This window comes from Chrysemys picta, chromosome 5 (genome assembly GCF_011386835.1).
Source record: "Chrysemys picta bellii isolate R12L10 chromosome 5, ASM1138683v2, whole genome shotgun sequence".
Classification (NCBI taxonomy): Eukaryota; Metazoa; Chordata; order Testudines; family Emydidae; genus Chrysemys; species Chrysemys picta.
In genome coordinates, this window is record NC_088795.1 from 125,585,091 (window position 1) to 125,609,279 (window position 24,189).

The 24,189-nt window shown below is 42.1% G+C and overlaps 1 protein-coding gene across 6 annotated transcripts in view; it reads right to left on the reverse strand.

Annotated features, from left to right (window-relative positions):
* The window catches only part of FGFR3 (fibroblast growth factor receptor 3), a 75,276-nt gene that overhangs the window by 36,901 nt on the left and 14,186 nt on the right, over positions 1–24,189 (reverse strand). For all 6 annotated transcript variants that reach the window (XM_008169693.4, XM_008169692.4, XM_065597134.1 and 3 more), the window contains exon 3: positions 6,961–7,224. In XM_008169693.4, the coding sequence (XP_008167915.1) occupies positions 6,961–7,224 (264 nt within the window). The remainder of the gene's footprint in view (positions 1–6,960; positions 7,225–24,189) is intronic.

Consider the following 24,189-nt stretch of genomic DNA (forward strand, 5'->3'; position numbering starts at 1 on the left):
CCCTGCCTTCACTAGCAGGACCAACTATTGATTTTGCCCCAGATTCGTAAGTGTCCCTCTCAAGGATGGAACTCATAACCCTGGGTTTAGCAGGCCAATGCTCAAACCACTGAGCTACCCTTATCAACATACATAACATTACACACTGTGAGTAGTCCCATTGACTCCACACTGCTATGGGCTCATGAATGGTGCATTACATTAAGCATGTGTGTTAAGTCTCTGAAGGCCTACGATGACTAGTGAACTAGTGCAGTGGTGAAATCACAAGAGCGATTCAGTTAGAATTTTATTTCCTTTTCATTTCATCTTCCCCACCCGTATTTTTCTGACACAGACTCTTCTCACCTGTTCTCCAGAGCAGGTCTTTCTAGTAACACTCTTGGGAACGGAGTACTACAAAGGGGAAGATGCTTGAGATAGAAGGACAGGGAAACCCCCCATTTGTCATGCTGTAATGAAGGCACCATGCTGCAGTTGTGACAATCAGGAGACATGGGTCAGGTCTACATTACAAATTTGCAGCTGCGCCTCTGTAGCACATTTGGTGAAGGCGCTTTAAGTTGACGGGAGCTCTCCTGTCAGCTTAATAAGTCCACCTCCATGAGAGTTGGCAGGAGAAACTCTCCTGCCGACACAGCACTGTCTACATGGGGGGGTTAAGGTCAGCAAAACTACGTTGCTCGAGTGTTGATTTTTCATACTGAAGTATGTATGTAGTGCAGACCCAGCCTAGGAAAGCAGGTACTTTACGTAAGTGCAGCTCTGCCTGCCAGTGGAGTTGTTAAGTGTTTTCATCTCTGGAGACTCAGCACACACATTTGCAATGGCCAGGTCATGATGCTCCTACAGGCATGAGAAGCTGAACTGCAGTACGGGGGGTGTGTGTGTGTGTGCAGTGGGCACAGCTGATCTGCATCTCTTGCCTGTTTTGTGCTGCTCTAGAGAAACACAGGGAGGGAGGATTTGAGGGGAAGCTAGGGTCATGGCCAGGGCGTCCAATCTATATGGATGTACTGGACAAAACCCTCCCAAGGGAAGCACATGGCAGTCTTCTGCAGCTACTACAGCTCAGTAGATTGCTGACGGAATAATTCCCTGGCTCCAAACAGTGCATGTCATACAAAGCAGCTGCTTTCTGGCTCTGCCTCTGGGAGCCACAAAGTCCTGACCATGCAGAAGGGCTTTGAAGTGTCTGGGTGCCAGGTGGGATCAGAGACGACGTGTAACTCTTGGGGTGAGGAGCTAGAGACAGCATGGGAGTGGGTGGGCTCTGCCCTGCTACATCAGCACTTCAGGGAGCAGGGCCAAATGGAAGGCAAAAATGGGGGGCGGGGGGGGGGGGGGAGGGGAGACGTGAGGTCACACGCCGCCTCTGGGTGGTATCATGTAAGGGAGCCACTGCACCTTGCGGGTGTGAGGCCCAATGAGGCACTTTACCTCCTCACTCCCCCAATCACACAGTTGACTAACACTGAGATGGTCATACCAGATCCAACCAATTCTCCGCTACTCCAATACCCCACATCCAATAATGGCCAGGATCAGATATTTCAGATGTAAAAACCCCCATAACAACGACGGACTAACCCTCTTGTTAGCTCCTCTCTAAGCCACACAACCCCAATCTTTCAAAAATCTCTCCTCATATCCAAGTTCTCCATGCTTCTAGACACTTTCACTACCCTTCTCTGGATCTCTTCTTTTTTGGTTATATCCTTTCAGCAATGGGATATATTCTTTTTGAGACCAAACCAGCACATGCCAGGTGAGTGCATATCACTAATATGTAATGTCTTTATACTATTTTCTGTATTCACCTGTCATTTCACACCGCCTAACACCATGTTTGCATTTATTGAGCTATCTACTAAGGTTGTTAGTTCTTTTTTCCTGAGTGGCTACTGTTTGTTTAGAAACCACCAATCAATAAAATTATACCCTGAAGCCTGTTTGTAAGGCTTAGCATTATTCATTGCCTCTTACTTTAAATAATCGCCAGTAAATATAAAAAAGGCATAATATTATGCAGCTGCTTTTACATTTTGATACAGCCGTAAAAGAAATTGGCAGTAGATTTTTAGGCAGTAGGAAATTCTATGAATGTTCAACATGTGGCCAGAAATGTAATGCATCCAATTTAGCCAAAGTCAGGCAGAATATCCTTTGTTACAAGATGAGCTCTTGCAATTTCTGTATCGTCTTCTATCCAGCTGACTGATAAATACAGTGAAAAAGCTAACAGAGGTATTACTGTTCTACAGAATCTGGAGAGACCTGCAGAAATATTCACTGTATAGAAACACAGGCGTTACCATATTGCATTAGATTACGGGGGGGGGCATCATACCTAACATCCTGTCTTTGGCCCAGATTCATTTAAGCACGTGCACAACTTTCAGCATGTGTCTAAGCCCCAGGACTTAAGTCCCACTAAAATCCCATGGGACTTGGTGAAAGTTTTGCATGTGCTTGAGTGCTTTGCTGAACTGGGGCTTTTGACAACATCTGCTACAGACCCTGATGAAGGCAAGAACATGACCAAACGTGCACTGCTGCACAAGGGAGGGGGAAGGGGTAAAATCCTTCCTGACCCTGCATCTTGAAAGCATGAGGTTTGGTAATCCTTATTTTGGCATGCATGATTATAATATTTATATGCTTTAAAATATACCAGTCTAAACTGGGGGGGGGGGGGAGGGGGGGAAAGGGGGAGCACATTTTTAATTAAATACTATACTTTGACAAGAAATCAAACAGATTTTGTGGATGGTGTTTTCCTTTCCTCTCAGGGTAAGTGTTATTACCTACAGAAAGAAAGGGTCTGTCTCATCTTACTCACAATGCTGAGTCTGTTCAGAAAGACTAGAATCAAGGTTTTAAAAATGGGTATCTAAAGTTAGGAGACTACATTCATATTCAGGTGCCTAAAGAAGTGGACTGAATTCAGAAGTGCTGAGAGTTCCAGACTGGAACTGAATTCTATGGGAGCTGCTGGGCACACACTACTTTTGAAAAACCAGGTCACTTGTGTCAGTGCCTAAATATGATAACAGGACCTTAGCATTAGGCACCCATTTTTGAAAATCTTGGCCTGGGGTTTTCAAAAGCTGCATTTTGGTACTGTGAGAAAAGAGCAAGTAACCTGAGATCCTGTCCTGCCAGGACTCCACTCACCCATCAGCTCCAAGGGCAGTTCTGTGCATGGGAGGATTGCAGAACTGGAGTGTCAATAATTGGCATGCAGGATCAATTCTGAAGATTTGTTTATTTTAAGACGGATGTAAGCATTACTGTTTGCAGAAAGAAAATGGGGCTATCCCTTCTTAACTAGTGAACTGCTGAATACCACCCACACCCAGGGTCCTGTGTTTTAAAGGCCACGCTTAAAAGGTTCCAAGTCTATTCATACACAAATCTATTCTTTAATTAACCTTTACGGTACAAGGCAATAACTTTGAACCTGATTTCCAAACCACCTTAATGAAAAACCTGATTCATTTTACTCCTTGTGATGGAGGGTGTACGCCTCACACAGGCCCAGAAAGGGTTAATATGGACCTGAGAGGCCAATTATGGTACCTGGCTGCACCTGGAAGGAAAACCAGGCTTAACTGATCATGAAGCCCAGGTGAGCAGGAGCAAGCTGGTTAGTACAAAGCCAGAAAGTTAAAAGCAGAAGAGAGCTGCAGGGAGAGAGTGCGCAGTCACTCTCTCTAGGAACAGGGGAAGAAACCGGGAGGGGAGAATAAACCCTGGGATCCTAGCCCTGAAAGAAGGGTCAACCCAGGGAAGTTGTGGGAAGAAAGGCTGGGTAGGAAGAGGCCCAGGGAAACACTGGCAAGGGGACTATGTAAACCATGGCTGACAGTTATAGGGTCCCTGGGCTGGAACCCAGTGTAGAGGGGAGTGCCTGGGTTCCCCTACCCACCACTGGCAAAGCGGCATGAGCAGCGTCAGGGGCCAGAGACCTGACAACAGATCTAGGAACTGTTTGTTGAACTTTGTTACTCCGAAAGGGATGGACATTAACATAGTAATTTGGTCCTCCTGAGTAAATCTAACGAGGGCGTGGAAGCATCATTAAGAAGGAAGCTCTTTCTCAAAGAGACACTAGGTACCTGTACCATTTATTAAATGGAAATTTTAATATGCATGTCTATAAATTTAAAGGACCTACTTTTGCTCAGTTACAGAGTAAACTCCAGTTTGTTACTACCAATACCAGTGTAACTCCAAGTAATTATGGCACATAATCTTAGCGAACAAATATTTAGATATCTAAGGAATTCTAACTAACCCTGGTGTTACTTTTAAAATGCAGGAATGTAAACCCCACTCTCAGATTACAGTCTCACTCTTGGAGTTGAATGCTAAGCAATCACTAATAATTATGAAGAAACATAAGCGAATATAACAGGCGCCACTAGTGCCACCCAATGCAAAGGCTTCAAAGTTTAAACCAAACATGGCTGACAGCTAAAACTGAAACTCCCACATTAGCAGCACTTTGGTTGTAATGACACTGAGCTAACAGAATCAAAGATGCATAATACTGGCAGAATGGTGGTTCAGGTTACTCACTTGCTCTCAAGCTGTTATTAGCTATTATTAGCCAAGAAGAAAAACACAGGGGCTTAAACTTTTAAAAGCACAAGATTATCAGTCTTTCCACTATTAAAAACAATTTCTCACTTTACCACTTTTTGGTCTGACAGCTGTTTCACTTGATTGTATAGCCAGCTGCCCTTTCCTGCCTCTGTTGCTCCTTGAACTCAAAAGCATTTTAATGTCACTTTAAAAAAAAAAAAAGATACAAACGTTTCTAACAACCTGAAGTTCCCTATTCCCAATAATCGCACCTAGTTAAAGAAAATCTCTAAGGCCAAATACTTCTTTAACTATTTAATTGATATGACCCTGAAATGTTCACAGTGATCTCCAATAACGTTCAATTAAAATCAGATGTTTGTCAAGATTCACTGAAAATGTCTTTTTCCTTAAACAATTTGGATTTCACTATTTGTATCATGTTCCAGCTTTGAACCCCCTGTGATGGGACTGAGTGTATGTCTCCAGACTACATCTGTTTGGTTATCACTTCGGGTGAGGGGAAGAATGACTTGGTACTGTAAAAGGTTAGGGACAAATTTTCAAAAGTGGGTGCCTCCATTTTTGAGTGTCCAATTTGAGACATCCAGGCCAATATCCGTAAAAGGTATTTTAGGCACCTAAATACCTTGGAGGATCTGGGCCCAGGGTCTAGTTTATCGAAATGCTTGGCACTCAAAACTCCAAAGGAAATAAACAGAGATATGGGCACTTTGAACCTAGGTGACCCAAAAATCAGTAGATACTTTGAAAATCAGGGGTTCTCAAACTGGGGGTCATGACCCCCAGAAGGTCATGAGGTTATTACATGGGGGGTCATGAGATGTTACCTCCACCCCCAGATGTTGCTTTGCCTCCAGCATTTATAATGGCGTTAAATGTACAAAATGTGTTTTTAATTTATATGGGGGTCACACTCAGAGGCTTGCTGTACGAAAAGAGGTCACTAATACAAAAGTTTGAGAACCACTGCCTTAATCTATTTAAATCAGGATTATTATCAACTAATGACACTGATGTTTATTCAACCACCTGTCCAGCAGTTTTCAATAATGATGGGTGTTCTTAGCTAATTATCTACTAATTACTTGTCAGAAACTGAGACATTCTGGCACCCTGGAGTTCAGTAATCTATGTTTGGAGCAGTGTATGGTCATCCAGCCCTAATTATCTTAATCATGCTAAAAAGGTTAGGCAAATGACAGTAGCTGTTTCATTGATACATACTTATTTGAAAGTTTTGATATGTTCCATTTAATGCCATTAAAAACCAGGAGTCCATTTCCACTAGAATGAGAAGGGGACACTGCACATATTTGGGGCACGTACTCTGGATGTCAACACACAGACTCCACATGAAGCTGTCAAGTGGAAACCAACTGGTGTGAGGAAATGAGGGCGCCCAAGAGAAATGTTATGAAGAACGCTTAGCAGGAAGGGCAAAACAGTCCATCACAACACCACAGAGCAGATGGAAACAGCAGTTAATGACAGAGGGATGGAAGGGGCCAGAGGGAATAAGATATACATTTTTAACAGTGAGAGTAATTAACGGCTGGAACAATTTACCGAGGGTTGTGGTGGATTCTCCATCACTGGCAATTTTTAAAATCAAGATAGGATGTTTTTCTAAAAGATCTGCTCTTGGAATTATTTTGGGGACGTTCTATGGCCTGTGCTATACAGGAGGTAAGATTAGATTATCTCGATGTCCCTTATGACTACAGAATCCGTGAAAGTCTGTGTTTCCACCCTGTGTGCCAACATTAGCGCAAGAAGGATGTAGTAATAAATTTAATGCCCTAAGATTAAGTACCAGATTCCCAAATGGATCGTGTACAAAAATGGTATTTCTAAAATTAATCTGCAAAATTACGTCATGTGGTTAGGGAGGAAGTACTGTCTATCAGCTAGAACTGGGGATTAGTAGTCAGGACTCCTGAGTTCTATTCCTGACTTTGCCACTGACTTGCCCCGTGACCCTGAAAACAAGTCACTTAACCTCAGTGAGCCTCAGTTTACCCATCCATAAAATACCTCAAAAGGGTGTGTATCATTTAAGGTACTTTACCAAGTACTGTGAATTAAATATCTATAAGCATTCAGGGGGATTTTGGTTTTAATCTGTATAACAGCATTTCCAAAGCTCCCATGATATGAATCTCCAGAATCTTACACTCCACACAGAAGTTTCTACTTTTGCCTACTTTGACTTTGCCAAAAATTGAGAGATCATGTAGAAGCCTGCAGAACATAGAGAATGAATGCAGAACACCAGCTGTGTTGGCCATCTGTAGAAGCAAGAATAAAAAACAAAACAAAACAAAAAATGTACATTACAGCACTCACCTGTTACTCTGACTGTAAAGTTACCTAGAACCTCACTGGAATGCCGTGGCTTGCAACTGTATAGCCCAGAGTCATCATATGACACATTAATGATCTTCAACAGTTTTTGTCCAATATGAGTTCTGTTGGTCGGTGCAATCCCAATGCCATCTTTGAACCAGAAAACTGACATAGAAGAGCCCTGGGTGTTACAGGAAAGTTCAATGGTATCTCCACTTCCAAACACCAATTCCTCCAGAAAGGCAGTCTCGCTCCCCAGATATTCTGTGATGGAGAAGAAAAAATAACTAAATAAAGCAGGCATCAAACACTGATGAAAGAGCCTGGCATGACTGATGACAGCAGCCATGGCACCTATATCCTTGCTAATTTCATGCACATAGGAGCCAAGAGATGAAAACTGCAGAAATGCCATCAACTGGTGACAAGCAATGGTTTACCTTAGTCAGATAACAGCATTCAGCACCGTACAGGTGCTGTTTAGACCGAGTACAGGCAGTCCTTGGACTTACGACACAATTGGTTCCTGAAAATTGCATCTTAAGTCGAAAATGTCATAACGCGAATTTCCCATAGGAACAATGTCGGATCGAGCGTTGTAAAGTCAAAACCAATGTCGTAAAGTCGAAACACAATGACAATTTATAAACGTCCGAAGTGCCATTTGTCGTAACTCAAACGTCATAACGTTGAGGACTGCTGGTACTTTAATAGCTCACTTAGAGGTACTGACTTGGCACCAAACCCTGCTTGCTTTACTCACTGTGAGTAGGATCAACGAAGTGAATGAAATTCAAACAAGGTTGCAGTATGAAACCAGTAGGTGCTGTCAGTGAAATAAATGGTTCTGGAATTGCTGCCACCAGGTTTACAACTTGTTCCCTAGAGCCTCACATTGCAATATGCCAAAGGTCAACAGGACTGAAGCAGGACTAGGCAGGATTGGGCCTTTTGGGGTTGGGTGTTCGGTTTTTTTTTTTTGGCATTGTGTCAGCATTGCCACTACAAAGCCTTCCGTCTTTTTGAGGTTTGTAATTCAGCTACAGTCATTTTCTGTAAGCTGAAGCTCACTACATTAGGTATCAGGCCTAGGGCTTTGTTTCTCTTTCTTCAATTAAACAACATGTTATTTTGGCCAATTTTAAATTCAGGTGGTTTTTGTTTTGTTTTTTAAAGAAAAGACAAATAGTTCATGAGGGAGGATGATTTTGGCTCCCTTATTTGTGTATCTTATGGCAAATGGATAACCCAAGGTTAATATCTAGGGTGAAATCCTGGCCCTAGTGAAATCAATGTCAAAGCTCTCACAGACTGCAAGAGGGGCAAGACTTCACCCCTTATGCTAATGTATGATCTTTCACTTCAAAACACTTTATAAGCCACCATGCGTCTCTTCCCCTCTGGGAAGGGGAAACATGGGGGCATCTCCACAGCAAGTTATCTAAGCTCTACTCCTGCTGTTCTCCTCTTCCCAGAACTTCCCATTCCTGCTGCTTGTCAGAATTAAGCGCTGCCCTCCTCCTGATCCCCCAGCAAGCAGGAAGGCAAAAAATAATAATAAAATAAATAAAAATCACAAGAATCGCAGTCATGCACACACAGCGCCATTGTACAGCTTGCTTTCTGGCAGGGCTAGAGAGGCTGTCTCCACTCCTTCTTGAGGCAGGAAAAAGCCAGAAAAATGGCCAAAATGTGGGATAGCCTACAAAATGCAGTGCAGTGAGGCTATATTCTTATGTGGAGTCATAACCACATACGATGCTGCATGCTGGGTGGGCTGGGGCAAACAAATAAGTCCCTGACTTGAAGGGCTCATGGTCCAGAGTCCAAATCCTAGTCCCCTGAGAGTCGCTGCACAGATTTCAACGGGGATACTCACGTGACTAAGGATTTGGCCCTTACCGTGGTCATACTTTACAATGTAGAACACACACAGACTGGCATATGGTTAGTACCACTGGAATGCTTCATGGAACACATGGACCTTAATGGAGACTTTGTTTCAGAAATATGAGGTGGTGTGATGGTGCACACAGAATGGGTGAAGGAGACTCCAGGAGAGAAGGTTGGACAGAGGACAAGGGGCAGGAGGAGTTTTTAAAGTTAACGTTAACCAACCCATTCAGTAGCTCTGAAATAGCCCCTGCATTCAAAACGGAGCAGAATTTTATCTATCCAGCCAGCCAGGAGCTGCACAGACAAAACAAACCTAAGGCTGGACACACGGTATCTATAGTCAATCATGGTGTTCTGAAACACAAGAGCTTGTGGCAACAATGCTGCAGCATAATGGGCAGTTACTGTAGTAGATGCTGTTGTGTTTAATTTTATGAGACGGTGACAAAAGAAAATAAGCTTAAAGCCTAGATGCTTCTCATAGGTAAGCTGTTTGTTTAACTTCCATCAACTTTAACAACAGTTATACATACACATTGAGACTGCAATTCCAGGGCCTGATTTTGCACTGGCATTGATTTTACACTGGTGTAACTATTTACTTCAACAGAGTTACTCCCAGTTTATACCGATTAATTAGAAGAATCAGTAAACTGCCACTGAATCTCGAGGTGAAACCCTGGCCCTGCTGATGTCAATTGCAACACTCCCACTGACTTCAATGGAACCATTCAAAGAAGATGGGTCCAAACCTATGATTCAAATACACCTTAAATTTGGCTCAGCTTCAGATCCTTGTCCAGATCTGAGGAAGTTCAGGTCTGGATTTGTAAGTGGAGCTGGTGTCCTCACTGCAGCTAAACCAGTTGACACTAGCTGAAGATCTGGGCCTGTATCTTTAGGTTGTCCTGTGGCAATTAAGTGTTATGATTAGAGCTGGTCAAAAAATTGGCCTCCCCTGGATATTTTTCATGTTCAATGGAAATTTGAATACCAAAATATTTCAGCCATAAACTTAAATACTTATAAATTTAAGTGCTGCTCAGTTTTATGGAAGTTGTAGGTCAGGTGCCTCATGTTCCCATTCTTCTTTATAGGCTTCGTGCTCAGACTACATATCCATGATGCACCATAGTCTCCGCTCTTGGAGCGGGAGATGGTACATCATGTGAGTCATTGGCCATAGCCCCTCATGGGAGATGTCATCTGGCTGGGAGCCTGGCCCATAGAGGAAAATGTGAATATGAGGCAACCAAACCAGAATCCCCAAGAGGTACTGCAGCAACATTCACAAACTGAAATATTTCAGTTTTCAAATGTTCAGTATTTTGATGAAAAAAACTAAGTTTCTGCAGAAAGCACACACTTCGCATGAAAAATTTCGTTTGGTCAAAAACCCAGTTTCCCACTGAACAACAGTTTTGTGGGGAAACTCCTCCCTGACATCAGACCTGCGAGATCCCTGGGAAGAACACAGCTGAGGAAAAGAAACACTGCTAGCCAGTTAAAGATAGCTTTTCCGTTTTAACTATGAATTTCCTTGGTTTTGCTGGTTTGCACCACAACCTGAGTATTACTTCAATAGCGCTAACTTCTGGCCTGCAATGTAAGGACCCCATATATAGCTTCACACTTGCAAGCCTCAGTACTGTTCTTTGTCTATTGACCTTGATGGAAGTTCTTGCTATTTTAATCCATTAGAAAACAAACCCCATGCAGCTGCACAATTCATCCATATAAAATACATGGTTTTACCCAAGTTGTTTGCCAAGTGATCAAGACTTGTATATTTTGGCTTTTATATCATAAATTCACCAAACGGGAACAAGCCCAGACAAATGCACGCTGCACTGAATGGAACAGCCATTTAAAAATAAGCCTCCCTTTTAAAGTGATAATGAAACTGTTTCATGACAAAGTGACAATGAAACTGTTTCATGACAAAGTGACAAACTCTTTTTACAAAAGTCATTTTGGGGTTACTGTAATAAAGGACACATTTACTCTACGCTCTGGACTGGCAACAGCTGGGCTCTAAGGTCTCTGCTGTGGCCACAGCACCGTCATCCGTCATTTCTGACAGCTTTGTTTTGGTGAGGGTTGTTAGGATGGTACCTTGCCCTTCCCCCTACAATGCTGCCCTACTGGATCTCAACTGAGTTACTTAGCTATATCTATCTATCTATACACATTTTATTAATCCATAGGGACAATGGAAAATAGACAGGTCTGTTTTTCTAGGCTTCTTTTCTAGTTTGCTTATAGACTCAGACTTTAAGGCCAGAAGAGATAATCGTGATCATCTAATCCAGGGGTCAGCAACGTTCGGCACGCGGCTCGTCAGGGTAAGCACCCTAGCGGGCCGGGCCAGCTTTATTTACCTGCTGACGCAGCAGATTCGGCCGATCACGGCTCCCAATGGCCGTGGTTCACTGTCCCGGGCCAATGGGGGCGGTGGGAAGCCGCGGCCAGCACATCCCTCGGCCCACGCCGCTTCCCGCCGCCCCCATTGGACCAGGACGGCGAACCGCGGCGAGTGGGGGCTGCGATCGGCCGAACCTGCCGCGTCAGCAGGTAAATAAACTGGCCCGGCCCGCTAGGGTGCTTACCCTGGTGAGCCGCGTGCCGAACATTGCCGACCCCTGATCTAATCCGATGTCCTGCACAGGCCACAGAACCTCACCCACCCGCTCCAGCATTAGATCCCTAACCTCTGGCTGAGTTACTGAAGTCCTCAAATCATGGTTTAAAGACTTCAAGTTACAGAGAATCCACCATTTACACTAGTTTAAACCTGCAAGTGACCCGTGCCCCATGCTGCCAAGGAAGGCAAAACCCACCCCTTCCCCAGGTGGTCTCTGTCAATCTGACCTGGGTGAAAGTTCCTTTCCCGATACCAAATATGGTCATCAGTTACACCCTGAGCATGTGGGCAACACCACCAGACAAACACTTGGCAAAGAATTCTTTGTAGTACACCTCTACCCTGATATAACGCGACCCGATATAACACGAATTCAGATATAATGCGGTAAAGCAGTGCTTCGGGGGTGGGGGGGGTGCGCACTCCGGTGGATCAAAGCAAATTCGATATAACGTGGTTTCACCTATAACGCGGTAAGATTTTTTGGCTCCCGAGGACAGCGTTATATCGAGATAGAGGTGTAACTCAGAGGCTTCCCCATCTAGTGTCAATCGTTAGAGATATTTACTACTGGCAGTCGCAGATCGGCTACATGCCATTTTGGGCAGTTTCTCTGGTCTTCTCTCCTGTGAAGTGCCTAGCACAACTTTGGGATCTGTCAAAATAATCATTCCGGGCTCTCTAATCTTGCAACATCTGTTACTATAGTTATTTATTTGTACTATGGTAGGGCCTAGAGGTCCCAATAGTGACTGCAGCCAAACACAGTAAGAGAGACAACCCCTGCCACAAGGAGCTTATAATTGAAACAAGAAAAGACAAGCATGGGAGACTGGAAGTGTTTCACAGATGAGACACTGAAGCGCAGCTGGGTTTAGCGTGCGGGTGCTGGGAAGTGTTGGTGGCCTATCCCTATGATATACAGGAGGCCAAACTGAATAGATGATGTGGTAGTCTCTTCTGACCTTAAACGGTACGACTCTGAGTGACTTGCCCAAGGTCAAAGCGGAAGCTTGTGGGCACAGCCAGAAAATGAATTCAGATCCCTTTTGTCCCAGTCCAGTGCCTTAACCACAAGACCATCCCCAATCCAAAGAGAATACCATTTTCAATGCCCTTTCTTTCAAAAACTTTCATGAACTATTTCTATTATAATTAGGTCATAAAACTCCTCCCTCAAAAGAAAAAAAAAATTAATTTACTTAAATGACCTAACACTGTTTCTTCAAAATCCATAGACAGTTACAAACAAATATTTTCAGAGGTATAAATTATCACCAGGGTTATGGGAGCCTATATGTCACTTGCCAACAGTGCTAGAATTAATGAGTATGAAGCTTTAATAGGTTCTTATAAAGGAGGAGGTAATTTAGGTTTTGGACTCCCATGATATGACTAAAATTCAACCATTTATTAGTTTATCCAAGCAGTAATGAGCAGAGAATTACCAAGAGGCACTTCTAATGAAGATCAGCTCTTGCAGTAATGCATGTCACTGCTAGAAAGACCTTGTAGCAAATTTGTTAGAGAAAAGATGCAATTTTCAGACTAGTTAGAATTAAAAAAAAAAAAAAAAAATACCACAAGAGCTAATAAAGAAATGTCTTCTACAATAAAAAGCAACTGGCTCAACTCTTGCAAATGACTGTGCGTGCATTCACTTATAAGATACTTCATATCTCCCTAGTTGCTTGGCTCATCCATAGCAATAATTTCTGTGTGGTTTTTAGTTCCAATGTTTAAGTACGCCAGTATTTCCATCAGATGTCTACTCCTCTTAGGCATCAAAACTCAGTTTGGGATGAACCTGGAAACAATTTTTTTTTAACTCATGCAGTCGTTTTTAAACTGCAGCAGTTCAGTTAGAATGGTCTCTCTCTCGGTCATGCACCTAAACCTCTTAACCCGACAACGATGTTTTACAAGATCATTTTACAGGTCCTAAGTAACAAGGGACTAAGTGATTCTGCTATTTTACTTTCAAATGGATATTTTACTCTTTGAAAACTGGGCAGGTAACATGCAAGATTTTAATAAGCACAGTGGTAATAACACTATATCTATCCCTTACTTCATTTTAATTCTACAGACAGATACTACTACTACTTAATTCAGCAACTATATTTTATCATGACAAATCTGTTGTGACAACATATTAGGTAGGAACATGGGAGTAAAATACAGCATCAGACCATCTGCCTATTGAGTGTGGTGTCCTGTTTCTAGAGGAAGATGATTACACCCATATAGTACTTGGCCAATAGTGTGAAGCTAGAAGTAAGGAAATGTGTGCGTATATACTTAGATGGCCCATATCTTCACAGAATCTCATCACCCCAAAACTAGCAATGAATTTAACCTCATCACATCCCCATGCGGTAAGGAAGTATTATCCCTATTTTACAGGTAGAGAAACTAAGGCATAGAGAAATTAAATAAATAATTTCCCCAGGGTCTTACAGGAAGCCTATGGCAGAGATGGGAATAGAAGACAGATCCCTTGCACCTCAGCCCAGTTCCTTACCCACCAGACCATCCTTACTCTGTTGGGTAATCAGTTTATTCCATCAGACTTGAGATTTGACTTCCCTTCTCTTAGGGTGACTTCCATACAAGGGTTAATAGGGGTCATAATTATCTGTCCACAGCACTCATTGACTCAATATATAACTTCTATGTGGCAAAATATCCAGGTACCACAGGACACACTTTCAACCTTCACTTCAAACATCTTTGCTTCCCTCATTCAGACGTCTACTTGTGAATCAAAGGTTGGAGGAAATTTTTGTTCTAAAAGACACAGGTTAAAAAAAATTCTGAATAGAAGGCATGCTGAGTTCTACCATTTCCTGTGGTTTTTCTCATTATACTGACTGAAAGCTATTTATGTCTTAGGGGGGAAAGCTACATAGGTTGAACTTAATTTATTCCTGCTGAAACTCCACTGAAGTCAAGGAAGTCACATTATGGAATTGTCAGTCCTCTTGTCATCTGCACCGCCTTTCTATTTAAGGTTCACGTATTTCAGACTGCACATGAAGCCTCACACAAAAAGACAGTCACTCCACAATCTTATCAAAGTGTTTGATTAATTCGGTATTGTGAAGAACACACCTTGTTACCTGCAGGCTAACCTGCTCCAACCACCTTTCACCTAGAATACAAACTATGCAAGGTATGCTCTCCTGTTAAAGTTAATTTATGATCACTCCATGGGAACTGAGCTCAAAATTATACAGATGACTCTGTGGAGCTATGGGAACACAGCTCTAAGGCCCACTCAGCCCTCTGCATCACAGCAGACTTTGCCCGGGGGGTGTGGGGGCTGTGTGACATAGAGCTGATATAGCTAGCTCCTCTGCCTTCCCCAGCATATAGGGCCTGTAAGGGTAGTTCCAGGAAGGGGATGTGGCCAAATGAACCACCATGTTCTAGCCATCCCCAGCTGGCAGTTGGTCCCGCGAGGGCCATAACTCTACTGAAAAAATTTAGAGCAGCTCTGGCAAGCTCCAGGATCAGGAAGTCTCAAATAGCTATGAGTCTCTCCCCACCCAGCTAAGGGCAGAAGCTAATAGACACAGCTGAGCACTGAATCCATGGGTCCAGATTCCAATTCCCATCTCCTGGCAGAGGAAGTCAGGAGTAACTCCATGAAGTCAAGGAAGTTACAGTAGCATCAAAATCAGAGTCAGAGAGAACAGAACCAGGTGAACTCTTGTGTTACCTGATTGTGCTCCTGCTATTCTTCCTTCCTCCTTCTATTATAAACCCGCTCACTACCTGCGTATGTTAAGATCTAGCCACACTCCCCAAAGCAAGGACATCCAAGGTTCTCATCAATCAGAGATACAGAGCGACATGAACACTGCATTGCCATGTTAGCGTGGAGATACTGAATGATTATGTTTCTAGGTGGGTGAGTGAAGTGTGTTGGGCATGTCACAGAACATGGAGAAGAAACAGATCCTGCACCAAGCAGCTCCCAATCTACATCCAGACATCACAATAAAAGTGGTAACCCAGAAACCGAGGGGAGGTGAAAGGGAGAGCAACAGTTACAATTAAGATCGTGGGATTGCTTGTTTATAAAGCACATCTTGTCAGTAAAGATAAGGTTCAAGGGAATGACCCTTGCAGTGAGTGGGGGAGTTGATCCAGGGCAGCAAACATCAAATGTTGATGAAATGTCACCAAACAATGTCAGGCTATCATGATGAGATTATTCTGCAGTGCTCTCCAACTTTACAGAACACAAAATCTCCCCACTCTGCTTCTGGCTGCTGTGATCCCAACAACTCCAGTCCTTTTGCTCAATGCTCCCAAGGATAACGTGGCTCAGATAGACTATCACCGCCCTGAGATATTTATACTGCTTTGCAGAGATCACATTACATAGATTTCATATTATAATGCCAATGAAGCAGTGGTGCCTTGTTGAAAATGCCATTACAGACTTAATATAATGGCTACATAAATGAGCCAACATGTGTTAGGAATCAAATGATCAGTGTTGTCAGGCAAAACCAATTTTGTTGCTTTCTGTGTAAGATCTTTGACAAATGGAGAAAAAAAAGTCAATGCACAGTTCTCAACCTTCATGGATCATTTTTCCACAGTGTCAGACTGTAACCAGTGTTGACCCAAGAAAAACAGTGTCTTTTCTTTCAGATAACAATGCCATCTGGGATGTTTCACTAGGTAGGTGTTTGCATTAGCTTCTATGAAAGAAACAAAGATCAGTAATTGTTCAGGAGTTCAGAAACTACTAGGGCAAAAAACTGTTTGCTTCTTTAATAACAAAAGGGTGCTACCTCTCAGTACTATTCTGCAATCTATTTAAAATCTTTTAAAAAAAGACTGAGATCAGATGAAAGAAGACAAATTCTTCAAATGATGAAAGGCCAAAATTCACAAAACTGGTTGCCCAAGTTTATAATGCAGATTAAATAAATGGAGATATCCTATCTCCTAGAACTGGAAGGGACCTTGAGAGGTCATTAAGTCCAGCCCCCTGCCTTCACTAGCAGGACCAAGTACTGATTTTGCCCCAGATCCCTAAATGGCCCCCTCGAGGATTGAACTCACAACCCTGGGTTTAGCAGGCCAATGCTCAAACCAATGAGCTATCCCTCCTCGCTAGTTATTCACCTAAATCCAGGTATGTGGTCTGATTTTCACAGGCAACAAGAACAGAGATTGGGGGTTGCCCAACATTCCTGACAATCACAGGCATCTACAGTAGAACACTGAAGTGGCCTGATTCACAGAAGCAATGGGCACCCAGCTGCCTGACTGAAGTCAACGGGAACTCCTGGGTGCTCCTCACTATTGAAAAAAAATCAGGTTAGATGTATAGGTGCCTAAACAGCAATCTAGGGGCCTGACTTTAGGAAACCAAGTTTGCAAACACGTGACCTTAGTCTTTTGAAGAAGCAATTTCATCTTTCAGCAGTAGTTTGTGGTTTTTTGTTTTTAAAAAGCTTTAAATGCATTTCAAAATAATAGTGAGAACCACTGCAGTATAAAACAGTTTATCACTATGGGAGCCTCCATACTCTGGAACGGTTACTGGCGTAGGTTTCTTCCTAAGAAATTAATGTTCTTTTACTTAAAAAAAGCAAACAGATTAACTGCCATCATATTACCACAACTGTATTTAGAAAAATGTTAGTCCTCTTAGTAAAGACTTAATGAAAAAAACAAACAACATTAAATGTAATTAAAAATGATAAGCAGGTTTTGTTTTGTTTGTATATGATTTTCTTTATAAACTTGGATCGATGGGAAAAAATCAGTAGTGTTTGGACTGGATACAGTCATACTGAATTTGAAGGGCTTCTAGGATGGAAAAGCAGATGTTACAAATCTGCCTCATCTATTGAACCACTGTTGACTCTCTGTTGTGCAAATCCTAATTTACATCTGCATGAAAGGTTTCAGAGATTAAATGGCATTCAAGGAGTAATATTAACTTTTCTCCCTCCCGCCTATCTTCCTTTGAATGGATTTACTACTAGCAATTAGCTTTCTGTTTCATCAACCAAGTAGAAAACAGGATTCATCAGGATTCTACAGTATTTTGTTTTTAATGGCGTGTTTTCTTAAATCACTTAATTGAGATACCGAGTCAGAAGAAGGAATAAAATAACCCACATAAAATAGTTAGACGTACTCTGGCTCAGATTTACTCTCCTTTCTCATAAGGTAGCAAGTCAAACACGTCTCATTACACTAAACTAGAGACAGCTAACAAATTGGGAATATTTAAAATCTACCCTTAGACACAGGACTTCGATGGCTATTGCGTGTCCAGAATTGAGGGCAGGATTTGGGCTCTGTGTTTTTCTCTTAAAAGCAGTGGGCCACAGTGATTGGGGAGTTCGTCTTAAAATCTGGTGCACTATATATTGCTCAAAAGTGTTTGCATTTGTTTCACAATGTGGGGATCCTTAAACAGAACTTAAATGAAAACGACAACGACCAACCTTGATTTTATCCCAATTATGATTCAGAAGCATTTTCTAAAAACAGGTTTGAAGTATCCTTGACTTATTAATCAACACACCGGATGTTGCAAACACATAGGATTTTGTGTTTGCAAACACAGGATGTTGTGAGGTGCCCATTTTACCTGAATTGGAACTGCAGAAATAGTTGCTCAAAACAGCCCATGGAAACTACAAGCCCCAGAATGCAATGCACCGCCTTGATCCAAGAAGACGACTGCTGGATCAAGATGGAGCTCTATACCTGGGACCTGTAGCCCTCATGGATTGAAGCTCCCTATTAAAGATGAAGGAATAGAGAGCTACCTTTTAGAACTCTTTGGGCCATGTTTGACTTGCAGGCTGCATTTTAATAAATTCCAAAGTTGGCTAACAGCTGATGGCAACACACATGCTTAGCACATTCTGGGTCTCTCCTCAAGATCTGAGCCGTTTACAGGGGGAAGCTAGACTGACAAAGTGACAAGGAGGAACAAGACTGAATAGCCTGCTGCACCTGAGAGAAGCTACTGACAGGCAGGCTGAACTGCATAAATACAAGAAAAAGCAGCAACCAGCCTCCTGCCCTCACGTTTTAAGCATAAGGGGAAAGGAGACTGCCACTAACACAATGTTGCATGTATTGTTAGTATTTTGATTTGCGCTCCTTATACCCAAGGCTCTCAGAAGGCCTTGCAACAATTGCCAGGTTCAGCTTCTCAATAACCCTACAAAGTAGGTAAATATTAAACGCACAACACAGGTAGGGAAATTAGGGCACAGGGTGGTTAAGGACTGGATTCTGTTCCCACTGGAGTAATGGATGTCTTGTCACTGATCTTTATGGGAGCAGGACGTATACTTGTCAAAGGTCAGTAAGGAACCCTGTTGCTGAGGTGTGACAGAACCTCAGCATCCCAGCATCCAAACCTTGACTAGAACCACAACATCCTTACTCCCTTTGCGGGACCAGCCCACACAGCTGGGCTGTTGCGAAGGATACTGGCTAGGCTCTTGGGAAGCTTGCAACAAGATTCAGGCAATTAAATAGTGAACAAGTAGTACAAGAGGCGTAGGAGAGGGAGGGAAATGCAAGATTTTTTTTTTAACCTTGCTATAAAATCTTTCAAACATGTACATCATCATTATAAAGGCAAACGTTGCAAAGTTTTAAAGACTGTTTGGGGGTATTTTTATTGCGTTCCCTCCCTTAATTCCTCCACCTCCTTCTAAAATAGTTAATCTCCCGCATACTGAGACTTACCTACCTCAGAGAGGCCTTTTGACAATTAGTTAATGTCTACATGTGAGTGCTCTGGATGTGTCATGAGACAAACATTTAAACAGTGCAAAGTTCAGCAGGTCTAAATGGAGAAGTTAAATCTAAAGTTTTGTTTCTGAGGCAGTTACTGCAACAGCAAAGATTCATAGAGCTGTAACATAGTTTCTTTTTCACTCCCAGCCAGGACCAGCCTGGGCATTTATTAGTGATGCTTTATGGAGTCGGCTTTGAGATCACATGGCATCAGAAAAATCTACCATCCATAAAGCCCCAACCTTTCCCCTTCAATTCACAGCTATGCAGATACCAAATCCCAGTTCCTCTGAGTTTCCTTGCACTTTTAATGTGCGCTCCTCTAATCTTCATTTAATGCAGGCAGCTGGCTGTAAATACCCCAGAACAATGAGTTTAATCCTAAGCATCCTGAAAGCCCCCTGCACCAAAAACGAAGCAAAATAAAAAGAACAGCCTCCTGACAACAAGATGGAGAAATCCATGCTATCCACTGGGCCAAAGGAGGAGAAAGACACAATGAGCTAAATTTTGCCTGGCCTGCTAATTAAAAACGGAAGCTACTACACTCTGGAGCCAATGTTTGGGGGTGGGGGAGTTTTCATTCTATTCAAAAATGGGCTTCCAACTGGGACCATATTCACTCAGCATTAATTGTCATTCCAACTACGAGTGTCCTAGTTTCAAAATGAAAACTACTCTCCAGTGCAGCTAGTGAAAGCTAACACCAGTTTCAGTGCATTAAACAACATGTATTGATTGAATTTTCCCACCCACTAAAACTTTAATAAGCATTAAACCTCAAAACTCCTGGCACTGTTTCCTCACTATACCTTCTCCTCCATATAAAGAGGGAAACTCCTCTACGTGGAGATTAGGGTTAGTTTCATAATTAAAAACACAATCAATTGCCTTTAGTTCAGTAATTTTAAAAAATACACTTTAAAAAAACCTCTCACAACACGTATTAGGAGATGGTAAAGGTTTCTGGCGCTTATTTTTATGTATACCGTGGATCATATTTTGGGAGTAAAACAGGACCAAACAAAAAAATGGTCTTCCTGTAATGATATAAAATGGGCCCCTTCCATAGTTCCTTATTCTTAAGGATGAGCTCAGAGCAAGTGTCTTCAGGACTTAGACTCCTCTCCACAAGTTATATTTAATAGTGTAAAAATAAAATAAAATACAATACATAAATTTGGTGTATTTTCATTGTATACTTAACAAAACCGAAGGCCAAACTTCTCAAGTTTAGAGGTCTAAGGCTAGGCAGCTAAATCCCAATCTAAAATTAGTAGCCTGATTTTATAAAGGTGCCGAATCCATTGAATTCAATGGAAGCTGTGTTTGCTCAACAGCTTTCAAAACCACACCAGTTATTTCAGTGCTAAGGGTGGATTTAGGTGCCAGGCTTCCCAGTTTGAAAAGCTTGTCTGTAGTCTCCAATTTCCCCTTCTGTGGGGTTTTACTGAGTTTTATCCATTTTAACCTAAGCCAGAAATCATGGAGATGGGTTTTAAAAGCACATATAGCACAGAGGCTGCAACATTCCATCTACTGCAAAACTTCGCTCTCATCCCTCAGCTTTAAAAAGTGAAGGTCTCTTATTTCTCAATCTCTGTCTCTCTGTCTCTCTCTCTCTCTCTCTCAAAAAAAAAAAAAAAAAAAACCCAATCACTAAAGGGAGTAGACAGCTCCCAATTCAATATTCTGTTAAATTGGCCTCTAGATTTTTTTCAGCTTGTTTGATCTTTTTTTTCTACACAAATTTCTATTTTCACCTTGCTGCACTCAAATGCCATGGTAATGTCTGTTCCACTTCTTTAGTAGGAAATACAGTGAGTTCTTTATTTTTATTAAGTCCATGAAGTTATACAAAACAGACGTGGAAAACAAACCCTAAATTATCAGAACTTGTTGGCTTAAAAACAACATACACGCACACAAATCCGATCAAATGCAACATTTGATCATTTCCAGCAGCAGGGCATCAAGTTCAACAGAATTGATCTTTTAATGGTCTTGTGTAACCGTATCTATTACAATGGGTTTCTAACAACACGTAATAAATTAAGAGAGAGTTCAAGGAAGTCATGCGTGTCTCTGTTCCCACCCCTCAAAAAAAACAATTTTAACATTACCAAATCATACTCTTTCACAAATCAGTCCAAAATTCTGGAACAGATTCGGCTACAGAAATGCCAGATTCAATTTAACACTTCTGTTCCAAACTCCCTTAATAATTCCGTAAGGAAATGCACTTTCCAAGACTGGTCATTTCCTGTGTCCTGGAGTAAAATAGAAGTCTGTTTGGTTTCTGTGATCTACAGACATTTGTACATTGTTTTATAACTTCTGAATATATTTACTAACTTCCTTAGGTAAAGGTCCCTCGCCACTTTCAGTCACCTGCTTACCCCTATGTGATCTCCTGATTTTGACAGCTTTCTCTTTCCTTCCCACACCAAAGTTTTTCAAACCTTTCTCTATACCACTCCCCCGAAATTGCTAGTTTTAAAAACACTCCTGTGTGACAGCTGAGAATGAGCTCTCAGAGAACCTCTTTCCCCTCCCCATTCAATTAGGATGGACAGATTATTTGTATTAGCGCAGCACATAAACGCTCCCAACAAGAGATCACGGCCTCATTGTACATACACACAGTAAGTGGCAGTCCTTGCCCCCCAAAACCTACAATCTTATAGACAAGACAAAGGGTAGGAAAAGGAAGTATTGTTGTCCATTTTTTAATGATAGGCCACTGAGGCACAGAGAGATTAAGCAATTTGCCAAACATCACACAGAGTGTCTGGTAGAGCTGGAACTCAGCCAGATCTCCTGAGTCCCAGGGCAGTTCTTTAACCAGAAAGGCCATTCTTGCCCTCTGACAACTGAATATAGACTATGACTATCTTTTGTTGATTGGGCCAAATCCCACGGCCCTTACTGAAGAAAAAACTCTCTCTGACTTCAAAGGGAATTATCAGAGAAAAAAAACAAAAAACAAAAAACAAAAAACCCCAGCAGGCTTTGTCTCATGGATTGGTATACTGCGTGTTTAGATATCACTACTGATTCCAAAGATTTTCACCAATGATTCACATATGCCACGCTACAAATATAACCGAGGACACAGTTTCAGCATAATCAACGTGTGTAGAGTGGAAGTGATTTAACTAAGCTAAAGCTTTAGATGGTCAAGACTGACCCAGCTACCGGGACACAGTTAGGTCCCAGCCATGCTACAACTCTGGGGCCTGATCCTGCACTTCTGAAATCAACTGCAGCTTTACCATTGACCTCAGTAAGTACAGGATCAAAACCTATAACTGTGTCATAGCTAGGTCAGGGGACAACTGTGTTGTCACCATGTTCCCTGACAATTATATTTGTACCATATATGGGGACTTAGATGCAATCACTTGTGGGGTGGAATCCAACCTGCACACAACACAACAGTAGCAAGAATGTACGTTTTGCCCAGGACAAAGAAATTGATTCTTTTCATATTTGCTTTCCTACTTGAATCACTGAAATGGCAGTTTCTGATCATATTGAGGATTACTGCTGGGTTTACAATGGCCTAAAATAACATACTGGGCTGTGATTTGGTCATAGCTCCAGGCTGAGACATGTTGAGTCTTCTCAGAACTTGGCTAGGAAAACCTACGGTGGTGCAGGGAATAGCGTTAATGGTTCAACAGATGGCCTTACAAATCCTTTCTGAACCAATGGTGCATTTCTATGCTGCTGGAGATGCTGTCTTTTAGAGGAGATATAAAACTAAGGTCCTCACCACCTGTGGTCTTGAAAACGTGGAACAGCTCTTTGGCAGAGCTGTGTGTTAGCCTCAGACTAGCCAAACTCTAGTCTGGTTAATCCGTTAATGAAATTCTGCCTACCTAGTTTTCTCCAATTTTGTATGGATAGTAGATAATGTTTTCACCTCTCAGCTCAAGTATTCTTCTTCACTTTCTGTCCTTAACTATTGTGTGGTATTGCTCTGGATTGTTAAACGGTTGCTACTTTTTCACCCCAAAGGTAGCTGTAATCAAGCAGCAGGTTGGCAAAGAGTGTTGGGACTTGTTTAATTCTACAGTAGCATTCCCCCCGCCCCCCCTCAATGAACAGTAAATTAAATATTTACACATTTTTGAGAATACCTAAAAAAAATGTTTCAGGCATTTTTGCCAGGACTAGCACATTCCATCTTCTGTATTATCCTAATCTAAATGGCTCCTTGTAAGGAGGATTTGTGTTTCAGTCACACTGAAGTACTGGATCACATGGTATTATTTCAGATAGATAGTTCAATGTATTATTTGGTATTATGGTACGGCCAGACGCCTCAACCCAGATCAGAGCCCACTGTGCTAGGCACTCTACAAACGCATAGTACGAAACAGTCCCTGCCCCCAGCTGCTTTCAGTCCAAACAAACAAGATAACAAAAGGTAACCGAAAAGATGCATTATCCCCATTGTACAGATGGGGAACCGAGCCGCAGAGAGATCAAATGACTTGCCTAAGGTCACACATGCAAACTGTGAGACAGCTGAGAACAGAACCCTAGTCTCCTAAGCCCCGCTTCAGTGGCTTTAATCACAAAGGCCCAGATCCACAAAAGTATTTGAAATCAATGGAAAACTGGAGCCTAAATACCTTATGGATTTGGACCTAAATATCCCTTCTCCAGAACACCAAACTACTATATCAACCCCAATCCCTTTAGTCAGGCACTGATGCCAACCTCAACAAGCCAACTGCTTCATATACAACTATCTACTCTGTGATTTCCCTCCCACCCACCCATGAAGAGCCTGAGTTGATCAAGTAGCCCATGACCTTCTCTTTCAAATTCCTTCTTAAGACCCACATCTACCACCATAACTATAAATAAAAGTGAGT